The following is a 13920-nucleotide window of genomic DNA, read 5'->3' as shown; positions in this document are numbered from 1 at the left end:
AATCGATTGCAAACGGTTTAAAACCATTTTGAGAAGTTCTGGAGCCTCCAGCAGATTTTTGTAACTTGAAATTTCCACAAAATTTCATCAAATGGAGTTGGATAGTCGAAATTTACTCTGCAAACTAATTCCAATACGCTACGAAGTCAACTGCAGGGGGATTTCAAGTCGTTTTGGAGCCTCCAGTGATTTTTTAAAAATTCCTGGAACCACCAGCAGATTTTTGAAACTTTAAATTTTCACAAAATTTTATCAAATGGAGATCGAAAGCTGAAATTTACTCTACACTCTAATTTTAACACCCTCTGAATACGACTTCAGGTGGGTTCAAGTCATTTTGGAGCCTCCAGCGACTTTTTGAAAATTACTGGAGCCTCCAGTAGATTTTTGAAACTTGAAATTATCACAACATCTCACCAAATTGAGTTGGCAAGCTGAAATTTACTTCGCAAACTAATTTCAATACGATATGAAATCGACTACCTACGTCGTGGTTTTAAATAATTTTGAAGCTTCCAGCTACTTTATGTAAATTTCAATTTTCCAAAAAACGCCATTCGACCTTTCAAAAAGTCGCTGGGGCTCCAAAACGACTTGAAATCCACCAGCAGTCGACTTCGTAGCGTATTGAAATCAGTTTGCAGAATGAATTTCGACTTTCCATCTCCGTTTGATGGAATTTTGGGGAAATTTCAAGTTACAAACAACTACTGGAGCCTCCAGTAATTTTCAAAAAATCGCTGGAGGCTCCAAAACGACTTGAAATCTACCAGCAGTCGTATTGATAGCGTATTGAAATTAGTTTGCAGAGTAAATTTCGAATATCCAACTCCATTTGATGAAATGTTGTGGAGATATCGAGTTTCAAAAATCTGCTGGAGGCTCCAGAACTTCTCAAAATAATTTCAAACAGTTTCCAATCGATTTAGCAGGTCAAAAATAGGGTATATCCCAAATTTCAGCTTTCTTGGTTAATTTGGTAAGATTTTGATTTTTTCCCCTCATTTTTGGCCTAATCTTGATTTTCAAAAATTCACCAAAAATCGAAAAAGCACTTTAGCACTTGAAATTTTGACAGGTGATAAATTTTTGGCTGATCTTTCGATCTACCTTTGTACAGTTTGAAAAATTTTGTGCTAGTCCTATGTTGGAACGCAAAATCTGCGATTTCAGCTCACCTGTCAATCATAATGGCCACCAAGGGCCACTTTTTTTTTGAGTACAAGGGCTAGAAATGTTCCTCAGGATTCCCCCTTTAAGAAAAAAGTTGTACCGGAGGATCGACCGGGGGGGGAGTGCAATAGATCCTCAAGGGGGCTCCCCGACTATAAGCCTATTTTCCTTGAAAAACATTTCACTTCCCAGTTCCCCGATTTATTCACAGAATCGTTTTTTTGAGAGTTAGAATGTAGTGTAGTCCATAAACTCAATCTCAATCATCTCGAATTTTTTTGTTTTCAAAACGACGATTATGATCACTCATAGCGAGTTCGAATCATACCATTAAAACAATCCAAAACCAAAAATTATATAAAAGATTCAACATTTATTAAATCATACACAATAAATACACTAAATATTACACGTTGTAAAATATTATTCGAATAATACTTCGCTAATACGGATCAAGAGAAAATTGATTGTAAAAAAAATATCTACTTAATTCTTTCAATCTAATTCGTCCATATATTTATTAACAATTGAAAGACGACTATTCAGACTTTCCAATTAACAGGAACTTAATTACAAATCTTAATACTAATAACAAAATTATCTACACATAGAGAAGTAAAAATTTTAGTCAACTAGGTATCCGTATTATATCGTGATGTGGTTCAAAGTTTCTGTGAGAATTTCAAACCAGTAGACTAGATGACGCAAAGGGCTACCTGATTTTTAAAAAATAATAAAAAATACAAAAATATTCGAGCGTCTTGCGCTTTAAAAATATAAATACCGAGCGGTTAATCGATCGATATTAAAAAATCATATTCGATCGATTAATAATAAATTAATAACACGAATAAATAAAAAAAAATGTACAATACGTGTTTACGAACAACAGAATTATTACTACCTAACGGAAGATCAATAAAATTTGCAAAACAGCTAAAAATATTTAAAAATGAGAAGTTAACAAATTTTTTAAAATTTGACGAATAAATAAAAAAAATACAATATACATGGCACGAATATTTTTACAAAAAAAAAGTGACCCAAGTTAAATTGGCTAATATTTAAGGCACATAAAAATCACATAAGTGTTTACTAAAAAAAAAATCATTTTTATTCACATAATATTTTACTTTTTTTCATTCAAGGTACACTAAAACAACAATAACAAAAATACGTAATAATTGGAATGATGATTTAAAAATTCCTTTTTGAGATCACAATTTCGTTTCGTGTTTAACTCGAATCATACTATTTGATGGTAATTTCAATGGCTGTGGTTGTGACGTTGTATGCGAGCTTGTAGAATCGCTATCGTCACCAGAATCAACATCACCTGCGCAATCAAACAATTTAAAATAGTAAAATATTAATATCTAAAATCTAAATGAATACTACGAATCGAATTAAAAATACGATCGATTGGTTTTTGTTATATCTTTTGAGCGATTAGCATAGAAAGAAGGGCAATAACTCGACGAATAAAAATGTTCGACCTTGATTGATAAATGTAGATATTTCTAATGCGTTTTTCATTTATAAATTATCATTCGAATAAACAATATTATATCGATTTCGTATTAACATGACACGCATTTCGTAAATTCTATCGAGAAATTGGTTTATCTTTACGCGGCGGGTTTTCGTCAACTTGAAAGCATTATTTTCTAAACATTCGGTTGTTCAATTCGTTCATAGTTGAAAAACTTGCTGTGTTTTTCTCACGATGGAACGAAATTTTTGAAATAATATGATTATTTTCATTCATTTTTCGAATACTTAGTTGATTCACCAGAGTTCATTTTACCACCCAACAGGCGAAGAAATGAAAACACGATGTTAGTTTATCTATAACCCTTTCAGAGGGAGTAGATGAGAGAAGGGGGACTTTTTAAATTCGTAATATCTTCAGCTCAAAATGGTTTCACAGTTCGAAAGTACATACGTCAAAATTTGATTCCAAAAAGGCCTCGAAATTTTCAAAAGTTGAAAATTGAATCCTTCGATGAAAGCTCAAATTTCAAAACGGTGCTACAGCGCGAGATGAAAATTGAAATTATGTGAAAATCACTGTCGACGTAACTTTTTATGCTCCTTTAAAGTACATCATTTTCAAAAATGCTCTCTTTCACTAAAGAGGGTATTCTTAACCCCCCCCCCCCCCCCGTTTATTGGGGAGTAAATTTGAAAAAAAAAATGTTGAAATTGAGCTATACTATAACTATTGAATTGTATGTTTTCGAAGACGCTAATCACGAATATTTCTTCAGTTTTTCGAGACGAACACTTCTACGCTCCTCAGACCCCCCCCCCCTCTATTAGGGTAAAAATAAGAAAATATTGAATAAATCACGCCGGATAGCAGACGAACGAGTACATAAACAAAATATGCTCAGAAATAGAAAAACATGAGAACAAGAATTAGACCATAAAGACATGTTCCAGAAAATCAAATCCATTACTCGCGCCTTTGAAGCAAGATCACTCCCAGTCAAGAATCAAGAAGGTCAAGTGCTCACAAACAAGGAGGAAGTGAAGGAAAGATGACGAGAATACTGCGAAAAATTAATGGCAGACGACTCTCACAACAGGGGTGACCAAGGCGAATCAGAGCCAAATCTCGAACTGGAACCTGCCACACAGCCACACTATGAGCGGAAGTTGAAGCAGCATTTAAAAAGTTGAAAAAAGACGAATCGGCAGCAGCGGACAGAATTGTAGCTGAAATAATAACAGCAGCAGAAGACAAAAGCATAATAGTGCTGCACAGAATCTGCAACAAGGTCTGGGAAGAGGGAAAATGGCCTAAAGACTAGACTACATCCGTGTATGTATCTCTGCACAAGAAAGGCTCAAAGATGGAATGCTCGAACTATAGAATTATATCATTGATATCACACTCAAGCAAGGAACTACTGGCAATCATACATGAGTGTATCTAATTCTAAGCATACATCTTGCCACAGATACCACCAGAACAGGTGGGTTTTGTGCCAGGAAGCAGCACAAGAGAACAAATCATAAATGTGCGCCAAGTGATTGGAAAGGCAAGAGAATTCAACAAGCCTGTGTACATGTGCTTCATTGACTATGAGAAGGCATTCAACAATGCGAAGTGGAAGATCCTCTAGCAAAACCTCAAAAAGCTTGGAGTACCTTAGCACCTTGTCAGTCTCACAGAGAGTCTGTATGAGGACAATGTGGCACAGGTGAGAGTTGAAGGAGAGCTCACCAATCATTTCCATACAGCAAAAGGAGTGAAACAGGGATGCATACTCAGATCAATTCTCTTTAATGCATACAGAGAATGGGTAATGAGAACTGCCCTAGAGGATTGGGAAAAATGAGTCACAATTGGTGGAAAGATGTTATCAAACATACGATACATGGATGACACAACCCTGCTTGCAGAGACACCAGCTGAGATGAAGGAAATGCTCAGGAAAATTGAAGAAGCCAGCAATGAGGCAGGTCTGAGGGTCAACAAAGGAAAAACAAAAATAATGATAATCCACTGGGAGCAAAGCAACAGACCGGCTGAAATATTGGAGATTGATAGTGTAGAGGTTGTACAGGACTTCATGTACCTTGGCTCATTAATAACAAATCAGGGAGGCTCAGCTGGAGAAATCAGGAGAAGGTTGGCCATAGCAAAAACAGCAATGGGAAAGCTCAACCAGATATGGAAACGCCACATTATGAAGGCCACAAAACTGAGAATTGTAAAAACTAGTCTAGTCTTCTCCATCTTCCTGTATGTGTCAGAATGCTGGACAGTACGCAAGGCAGATCAAGATAAAATTGACGCATTCGAAATGTACTGCTACAGACGCATGCTAAGGATATTGTGGGTGCAGAAAAGAACAAATGCGTCAATTCGTCAACAACTGGGCTTAAAGGAAAGGCTAAGCACAGTCATCAGAAGACAAATATTATGCTACTTCAGGATTGGATTTCAGTTTTGGGATTGAAATGTTTTCATTTCAGGATTGAATTCCTATTGGGATTTGTTCTTCAAATTTTTATTTTGGTTTTGGGATTCATTTTGGGATTGAAAAAATTGTTTCACTTTCAATTCTGGGTTGAATTGGTTTCAGTTTTGGAATTTTCATTTCAACCAATTTCAAGACCAAATTTACTAATGGACCTCTCAGGGGTCTAAAAAATGGGAGGTTTTGACGTGAAAAATCCTATGGTCTTATTAGTTTAGAGTTTAAAATGCACATTTTGCTTAATTCGTCAAGTCATTTTTATTATAACCTGAATGAATGATGATAAATGATGTAAAAATGACCATTTATCAAAATAAAATTGCGGAAAAAAGGCAAAAATCTAAATTCCAAAACCAAAATGATTTGGTTTTGGTTTCAGGATTGTTTCGGGATCTAAGATTTTTTTGGTTTTGGGATCAAGAAAAATAACAATTTCAATTTCAGGATTGGATTGGGATTGGATTTAATTAGTTCCGGGTTCCGGTATTGGGATCGTTTGGGACACACAGCTCTGCAGGTTAGTAGAGAAGTAATCTACCAATGCCGGGACCCAGGTTCGACCCCCAGCTGCAGTGCCAAAAATTTGTCATGGATATTGGACATTGGCAGAATTTATTGCATAAAAAAATATGCGCGCAGATTAATGAGCAGAAAACTATTGGTGGAAAGTGTTGAAATTCCTGCTGCAGTTTTTTGTCGAGTATCATCAGCAGATTTTCACCTGATGGGATTACCATCATAAATGCCAAGAATAGAAAAGAAGATTGATGAGAACCTCCTCAGTAAAACTCAAAATATGTCTTGTAGCAAAGAAAGGGACCAGAGATGCAGGTCTGGACCCTACCACCGAGTTACCAAGAAAATCTCGGTGGGCCACGAGTGCCACGACCTATTTGGGCCACTTCAAAAATTTCTGAATGAATTTTTATGCTCAGTGTCCTGCAATTTGAAAAATGGGATAAAAAAATTTGGCCAATTAATTGAGGAGCCCAGAATCAGGGCCGCTAAAATGTGATATTTTGGTGGGCCACTAAATTTTTGGCGTTCTAGGGTCCGGCCCTGCAGAGATGCAATAGTCCTACTGAAAGTGAGCATTCAGAGATCACTAAACGCTAATAGGGAAATAAATTGCATGCTTTATCGATTATGAAAAGGCATTTGATTAAGTTAACCATGTGAGGAATGAGGATGTTGAAGATCCTAAAGAAGATCAATGTCGTTGACAAAGACCTGTGAGTAATAAGGAATCTGTACTGGAAACAGAGTGCAAACATCAAAATTGGACATGTATACTCGCAGAACGGATGTGCTATAAAAAGAGGTGTGAGGCAGGGATGCCTGCTATCACCTAGGCTGTTCAACTTGTATACAGAGGAAATTATAAGAGCTTAGCAAGAAATGAGAGAATGGGACTCAAGATCAATGGCAAAAGAATCAATGAAATAAGTTATGCAGATGACAAAGTGATTCTTGCTGGAACTAAATGAAGCGCAAATGCAGGTACCTAATGTTGAACTGGATAAACAGTGCTGGATTAAAATAAGGAATGAAGATAAACACAGGCAAGACCAAGGTTATGAAATTCTGCAAGAGAGAAGATTTAAAGAGGTAAAAATCTACATTGGAACACAAGAAATTGAAAGTGTAAATCAGTTTGACAAAAAGGAGAAGACGATCAGGGCTGCTGACAATAAACTTGCTAGGAAACTCAAACAATTTTCTCAAGTTTCAAAGGGCAAAAATTTTTGATAGGTAAATGAGTAACTAATAAAAGAAGGGAAAAAACACTAAACGTGATTTTTCTGGAATTATTAGCAATTTTACAAAATACTTACATGTAATGAGCATTTAGTCAAAAAGCAAGACTTTGAAAACTTTAGCAAAAATCAGCTCACCTTATAAAAAGTAATCATGTGCCAAAAAAAACAATACTTTCCCGCTATTTCTGAAGATGTGCGAGACTTTTTGGAATTTTTCACAAAAAAAAACCAACACTTTTTAGCCATTTTGCTGAAAAACGATTTTTTTCACTTTTTTAAAAAGCAAAACTTGACAAAGTTTTGCAAAAAGGAGGGCTTTTTTGGCCCAATTTCTGGCAAAACTGAAAGTTTTTCAAAATTTTCGAAAAAAAGTCAAAATTTTCAAAACTGAGAAATTTTCAACAAATTGATCTAAAAAAGCGAGAATTTTTGACAATTTCAGCAAAAAAACTGAAAATAATGGTACATCCCTATAGAGCACAAAATCCTCCCCCCCCCAAAAAAATGAAAAAATGTTGGATGCATTTTTTTTCCTTCAAATTTTTGAATAATTCTTGTTTTAAGAAATCCCCTTCTTCAAAAAATCTTAACCCTCTCCTCTACCCATTCTTCAAATTACGTATGTTGAAGAGTTTTGAAAATTGGGGGGGGGGGGGTATTTCATTTTCCGAGTCAAAATTTTTCCAGAAATAATTCCCCTTTCAATAAAAATCCTATCTCTGGCCCTACAATCCTCAAACTTTTTTAATTTCATGTTTTTAAATACAAATTTAATCTCAAGAAGATAAATACCCCCTCCCGTCACAGCATAAATAACATCTATAGGAACTTCGAAAGATATTGAAAAACCCATAAAGTGTTCATTTCCTCGTTTTTCAAAACTTTTCTTTCCATCTGTGCCATGATGCAATCCTATTTACATGACAGGAAACCCTCCTCATTTCCCTTCGTAATATAATATTCACTAAATCCACAATTTCACGTCAACGATGTCGCAATATTCGAACCCTTCATTCTCAAAATGTTCGTTTATTATTCGTCGGGTCAAACGTACAAATGCTTAGATTCGCATAGACATATTTTTTTCATTAACCTAACCCGAAGCTCGTATAGGATTTAAAAAATAAATAACGTGTCTTTTTCGATAGACTCTCGCCACCGTTATAATTTGCGTCACAACAAACAGTTGAAAGCGAAAAAACTCCCGACAAAAACACGCAAGCTTCGCGTGACCGGACTACGTGCAGTAAAATGTCACTTTTATAGGTTAAATTTGTACGCGAACGTGTCGAAGGTATTTCATGAAAGGAAATTTCTCGAAATACCGGCGATTGTCAACAAAAAAAAATTAAACAGAGCTAAAAATAATAACGTACCATCGCTAGAATTGGTCGACGGAATAAAATGCTCGGTTCTGATGGGTTTTCTCGGTTTCGTCTTACGGTAGTATTTGAATTCCCTGGGTAATGTGTACGATCTGGGCAGAGATAGCTGAGAATCTAGATCAGAAGCTGCTCTGTATGTTTTATACATCAATGCTAACGAATCTTCGTCTAATAATCTGCCGGACGGAAGGAAATCGTCGATATTATTTTAGATAATAATTATACGAGGGATCTCGAAAATAGAATTGAATTACTGACCTGTATACAGGAGCATTATCCGTGGGCACAGACCAATCGTAATAATGATTCTCTTCGGTGCTGCTGGCAGTGGCGTTCAGGTACCTCGGAGCTAGTAATATTTCCGGCGTATCGTAATGAGGATTTTTTTTATCCTGAGGTGGCGGAGGACGGTGCGGCGGATGAATACCAATCATGTATTCAGGTTCGCCGGATAATTTACCTAGTTTTATTTCTTCTTGGATTTTTTTCAATTCGGCTAATTGTTTTTGTTTCTTTTCTAATAACTTTTGATGGATATCTGGCCTGGAACCTACACTGCTGCAATCGTTTTCGCTACAAAACTCCTGATGAAAAATACACGAAAATATCGTATTAGATGTGATTTCTTGAAATGTTGAAATGAAACCGTGGTGAGATGATTTTCTTACTTGTTGAGTGTATTGTCCAGGTAAAGGACGACACCAGAATGGTATCGAGTTGTATCCGCCGTTGAGTAAAGCTGAACCATTGACTCGTACTTCGACACTGCTGTCGCTATGAGTGGCGGTATTTTGACTAATTGAGGGCGGAGGAACGAAAGAAGTGGGTTTTTTACGTTTACGTTTTTGCATAGCAGCTACGTAAGGGTTGGAAAACCGACAGTTGAATACTCCTGGTATGGCTCCTAAATGGTTGGCAGTTAGATGAGCCTTCTGTGCTCGGATTTCGTCTTCTGATACGTTGCTTTCGTTCCTCATACGAGCATAGGCTGCTAAATCGTTCAAATTAGCGTATCCACCGCTGAAGCTGTGACGTCGGATTATTTCCTGCGAAAAAATGAACGTGTATTTAGCGTTATTACGTTTCAGATGGGGAGTAATTTACGATAATAATTCCCACTGCTCGGTTATCTTTGACCTTTCGATATCAACATTGAACAATTTTTCAATCTTGAATCGATATCGATTAAAGGAAATTAACAGGAAATTAATATTTATCGTGTACGACAAAACGAATTCAATTAAATACGAGCGACACGACAGGGAAAAAGGTCACAATGGCTTGGTCGTTGAAAAATACTCACTTTATCAGCACCCGAATCGTCTTTGGTTTTGAAATTAACCACATACGAATTGGAATTGGGCGGATTAACGACGTTGTTATCAGCGGTAGCGTTGTTATTGTTATTAAGACGACCGCCAGCTTCGTATTTCAATCGTCTAACGTGAAAGTACCTATAGTACAACCACATGAACCCTAATCCGCCGCAAAACATGAGGAACACCGTCAGTGGTATAACTGTCCTATACCAGGGAGGTTTACCGGATGAAACTCCAACAATCCAGACAAACATCAGCATGGCATTTTCAAGCCCCATTACAACGTAGAACATGAGCTAAGAAAGGAAAAATAAAAAAATCAAGGAATTAATATTAATAGCGAGAGACCTTTATTGAGCTAATAAATGTGGTTATTGTGTACACAAGCGCCTTCGATAGGGTAATAAAAAATTACAATAGCGAAGTTACAACGATACTTCTTTGGTTATCGTAACTCGTACAATATAATCGTTCCACTTAAGGAAAGCTTTGTTGAGAATGTTCGATTGTGTACATACAAGTCGAGTTGATTATTGTAGTGGTACAAGAATACGCCATTATCTTACCATTTTTTCACGATGATTGACCTCCATTAGATTAATATAGGCGAACGTGTAAACAAACGCGATAACCGCGCAGAATAATGCTTTCCTGGAACACGACAAACGTTCACCGTGGAATAAATTCTTGGGCGACAGGATCCATAACAGCATTGATAACCAGTGCAGTAAAATGACTAGGAAAATCCAGTATTTGAATAACGTAGCGTACGCTACCAATGATATGGCTCGAGCTCCGACTGTGCCCAGTCTCCAGAAAAACTGTAAATCGAAACGAAAAAAAATGCATTAATATTCTTCTTCTTGGTCCAGGTTTCAACAGCTCTGTCTACAGATCCACGTACTTGAAATATGACTCCAAGCCACGTTAATACCAATCTATGAACGTTATGCTTTCGAACATTCTTACTAAAAGATGCTAATGCCCAGCAAACGCTGAATAAAGACAGCAGCACAGATACGGTATTCAAATCGACGAATTCGCTCGAATGGTTTTCCCAATACAGGTACAGTTGTATCAGCAACAAAGGCATAGATTCGCAGAACGCATGCACCAAACGTAGCATGCACAGATCTCGAACTTCGTATTTAACATATCTTAAATCTACAGGAATAAATAACTTGAAGTATCTCCAGAATACACCTAATTGAGCGGCATGAAGTATTAAAACGAATACAACGTTGGGTTGTTTTATCACAGATAGTAATTCAGTATCTATATCTTTATTATCGTCTTGCACCGATTTACTCCTGGCATCGCGTAGGTACCATTTGGCGGATATGATCTGTTGCATTATAGATGAAAATGTGACGAAAAACATAGTAACTAAGAACCAGTCGTATTGATTGTGGACGAATAAAGCGTATCCCATAACCACGTCGAAAACGATGTCGCAGAAGTACGCGGCCAGGGATATAATGTTGAAGAGAACATCACATAGTGGTAGAAACTCATGTTGTGCCATAATCATCACTCATTTTTTGGTATATACATTTCATACTGTGAAATTTTACACGGTTTTCGATGACTGCTCGATCTCCGGATGCGGTACGTAGTGATAAAGATCGTCGTACGGTTTCATGTTGATTGATGTTGATTCATGAACTGCAAAAACAAATCCTGATTTTCGAGTACACCTATTACACTTTGTAAACGAACTAAGACGAATTTAAATAATTCGGATTTTTGAAAAACAATAACACCGTGTACGAATAACTAACGTAAGCGAGCATATTACAACTAATCGGACCAAACCAAATAACCGAGTCAACAGTCAACTAACAACTACTTCAACTAACTGCATTCTTCTATCAGTTCGAATTTTTTACGCGAGGTGAAACAAGTGTCTACAAGGTAAAAATTGGTGATACTAAACGCTTGGACAATGTCGTTCCTTTATTTCAAATACAATGTTGCGTTAGTTGTATTGTATATCTCGCATTCCGTAGGCGCATTCACAACCACAAATCACAACAAGACGTAGTGCTCGGTGGCTTTTATTTCTAATTGGAAAGAGCTAGCGAGATGAATGAAGCGGCGTTGAGTAGGGAAAAATAAGGGCTTTCAAAAGCGGCCTTGAAAATTTCAGGCCCATGCACAGGGTGTCCACAAAATTTTAAAACCGGTTTGGTCAAAAAATTCAAACTGGTTTTTATTGGCGCAATGTATTCTACACATCAAGTCCAAGCTAACAAAAACGTGATATGAATTTTTTTAAACTGGTTTATTAATTTGCAACCAGTTAACAAAAATGAAAAAATACCCAAAAATTGTAGATAGAGAAAAAAGCTTGAAACAAAAGTTGTAGAGCGTGAAAAATTGAACCACTTGGCACTTTCACTGATCAGATTTTGAAACAGTTAACAGGTTCATTTATTTGCAACCAGTGAACCAGTTATCAAAAATTACCTAAAAATTGGAGATTGAGAAAAAAGCTTGAAACAAAAGTTGTAGGGCGTGAAAAATTACACAATTCTATTTAATCTCATTTTGAAACCAGTTCACTGGTTCGCATTTAAATTTAGCAGCCAGTTTTTGACAATCACCCAAAAATCAAAGATATAGAAAAAAATTGAAACAAAACCTTGTAGAGTGTGAAAAAATGAACAATTTTTGCAGATCAGATTTTGAAAATGCCAAAATGGTCAATTAAATTTGCAACCAGGTAACTTTCGATGGCTTGCTGCGAATTAATGAACTGGTTTCAAGATCTGATTACTGATTAGCGAAAATAGTTCAATTTTTCACACTCTACAACTTATGTTCAATTTTTTTTCTCTATCTTTCATTTTTAGGCGATTGTCAAAAACTGGTTGCTAAAAGCGAACCAATGAACCGGTTTCAAAGTGTGATTACACGGAATCGTGTTATTTTTCACACTCTACAACTTTTGTTTCAAGCCTTTTTCAATATCCACAATTTTTGCGAAATTTTCAATAACTGGCTGTAAATTAGTAAACCGGTTTCAAAATCCAATCAGCAAAAATAGTTCAATTTTTCGCGCTCTAAGTACAACTTTTGTTTCAAGTTTTTTTCTTTATCTTCAATTTTTAGGTGATTGTCAAAAACTGGTTGCTAAATGCGAACCAGTGAACCGGTTTTAAAATGAGATTGAATAGAAATAATAGAATTGTGTAATTTTTCACGCCCTACAACTTTTGTTTCAAGCTTTTTTCTCGATCTCCAATTTGAGGTAATTTTTGATAACTGGTTGCAAATTAATGAACCGGTTTCAAAATCTGATCAGTAAAAACGGTTCAATTTTTCACACTCTACCACTTTTGTTTCAAGCTTTTTTCTCTATCTCCAATTTTTAGTTGATTTTCAAAAACTGGTTGCTAAATGCGAATCAATGAACCGGTTTCAAAATGTGATTAGACAGAATTGTGTAATTTTTCACGCTCTACAACTTTTGTTTCGAGCTTTTTTTCACTATCTACAATTTTTGGGTATTTTTTGTTAATGGGTTGCAAATTGATTTCATATCACGTTTTTGTCGCCTTAGTGTGTAGAATACATTGCGCCAATAAAAACCAGTTTGAATTTTTTGACCAAACCTGTTTTTCAATTTGTGGACACCCTGTGCATGGGCCTGAAATTTTCAAGGCCGCTTTTGAAAGACCTTATTTTTCCCTACTCACCGTCGCTTCATTCATCTCGCTAGCTGTTTCCACTTAGAATAATAAAAGCCACCGAGCATTACTTTTGTGTCATACTGTATGTCTTTCTTGTTTGACAGAAATTGTCAAAAGTATCTCTATTTGGCCAATTGTGCCCAAAAAGTCCCGCATTTTGTCAAATTGTCAAGTATGGCCTTGTGCCAAAATTGTTCAAAAATTCTGACTTGTCCAAAAATTGACAAAAATTATCGTTTTTGTAAGAAAATGATTGACTTTTTTTTTTGTAGAAAATTCCAAAAGGTCTTATTTTCCGATGTATTTTCCCACAAATTGACCAAAAGTTTCGCTTTTTTCACAAAAATTGCGACAAATCATACTTCTTTTTTTGCCAATAATTGTATCTACGATTATTTCCAGTTTTTATCAACGGCTAACCCAGATATCTTTTGTCCTTTTATTACATATTTTTCTCATCCATTCTGCCAGTATGGCCGCGGTGCACCAGTAGGCTGCTTCGACGCTTAACTTCTCACTCTCAACACTTATGAGTTGCCTATTGATTCTTAATGAAGGCATCGTTTGAAATCTGAAATAATTGTTTTTTTTTGTAC

General features: G+C 36.1%; 1 protein-coding gene across 1 annotated transcript; it reads right to left on the bottom strand.

Annotated features, from left to right (window-relative positions):
- Window positions 1-1526: 1526 nt before the first annotated feature.
- LOC135849652 (uncharacterized) lies at window positions 1527-11496 on the bottom strand. The gene is made up of 7 exons (XM_065370156.1): window positions 10534-11496; window positions 10196-10450; window positions 9614-9925; window positions 8979-9356; window positions 8569-8894; window positions 8302-8486; window positions 1527-2509 (listed from the first exon to the last, which is right to left on the bottom strand). The coding sequence occupies exons 1-7, from the start codon at window positions 11158-11160 to the stop codon at window positions 2391-2393; spliced, it is 2202 nt and encodes a 733-aa protein (XP_065226228.1). The 5' UTR covers window positions 11161-11496; the 3' UTR covers window positions 1527-2390.
- Window positions 11497-13920: the final 2424 nt, after the last annotated feature.

Source organism: Planococcus citri, chromosome 1 (genome assembly GCF_950023065.1).
Source record: "Planococcus citri chromosome 1, ihPlaCitr1.1, whole genome shotgun sequence".
NCBI lineage: Eukaryota > Metazoa > Arthropoda > Insecta > Hemiptera > Pseudococcidae > Planococcus > Planococcus citri.
This window is presented reverse-complemented; position numbering and strand designations above follow the sequence as displayed.

What these genes read in the sequence shown, in the direction of transcription:
- LOC135849652 (XM_065370156.1), bottom strand. Translation starts at nt 11,160, where the DNA reads ATGATTATGGCACAACATGAGTTTCTACCACTATGTGATGTTCTCTTC. An exon ending in GGCTTGGAGTCATATTTCAA is followed by an intron (nt 10,451 to 10,533) that starts GTACGTGGATCT and finishes TTCGATTTACAG; the next exon opens with TTTTTCTGGAGACTGGGCAC. An exon ending in ACGATTCGGGTGCTGATAAA is followed by an intron (nt 9,357 to 9,613) that starts GTGAGTATTTTT and finishes ATTTTTTCGCAG; the next exon opens with GAAATAATCCGACGTCACAG.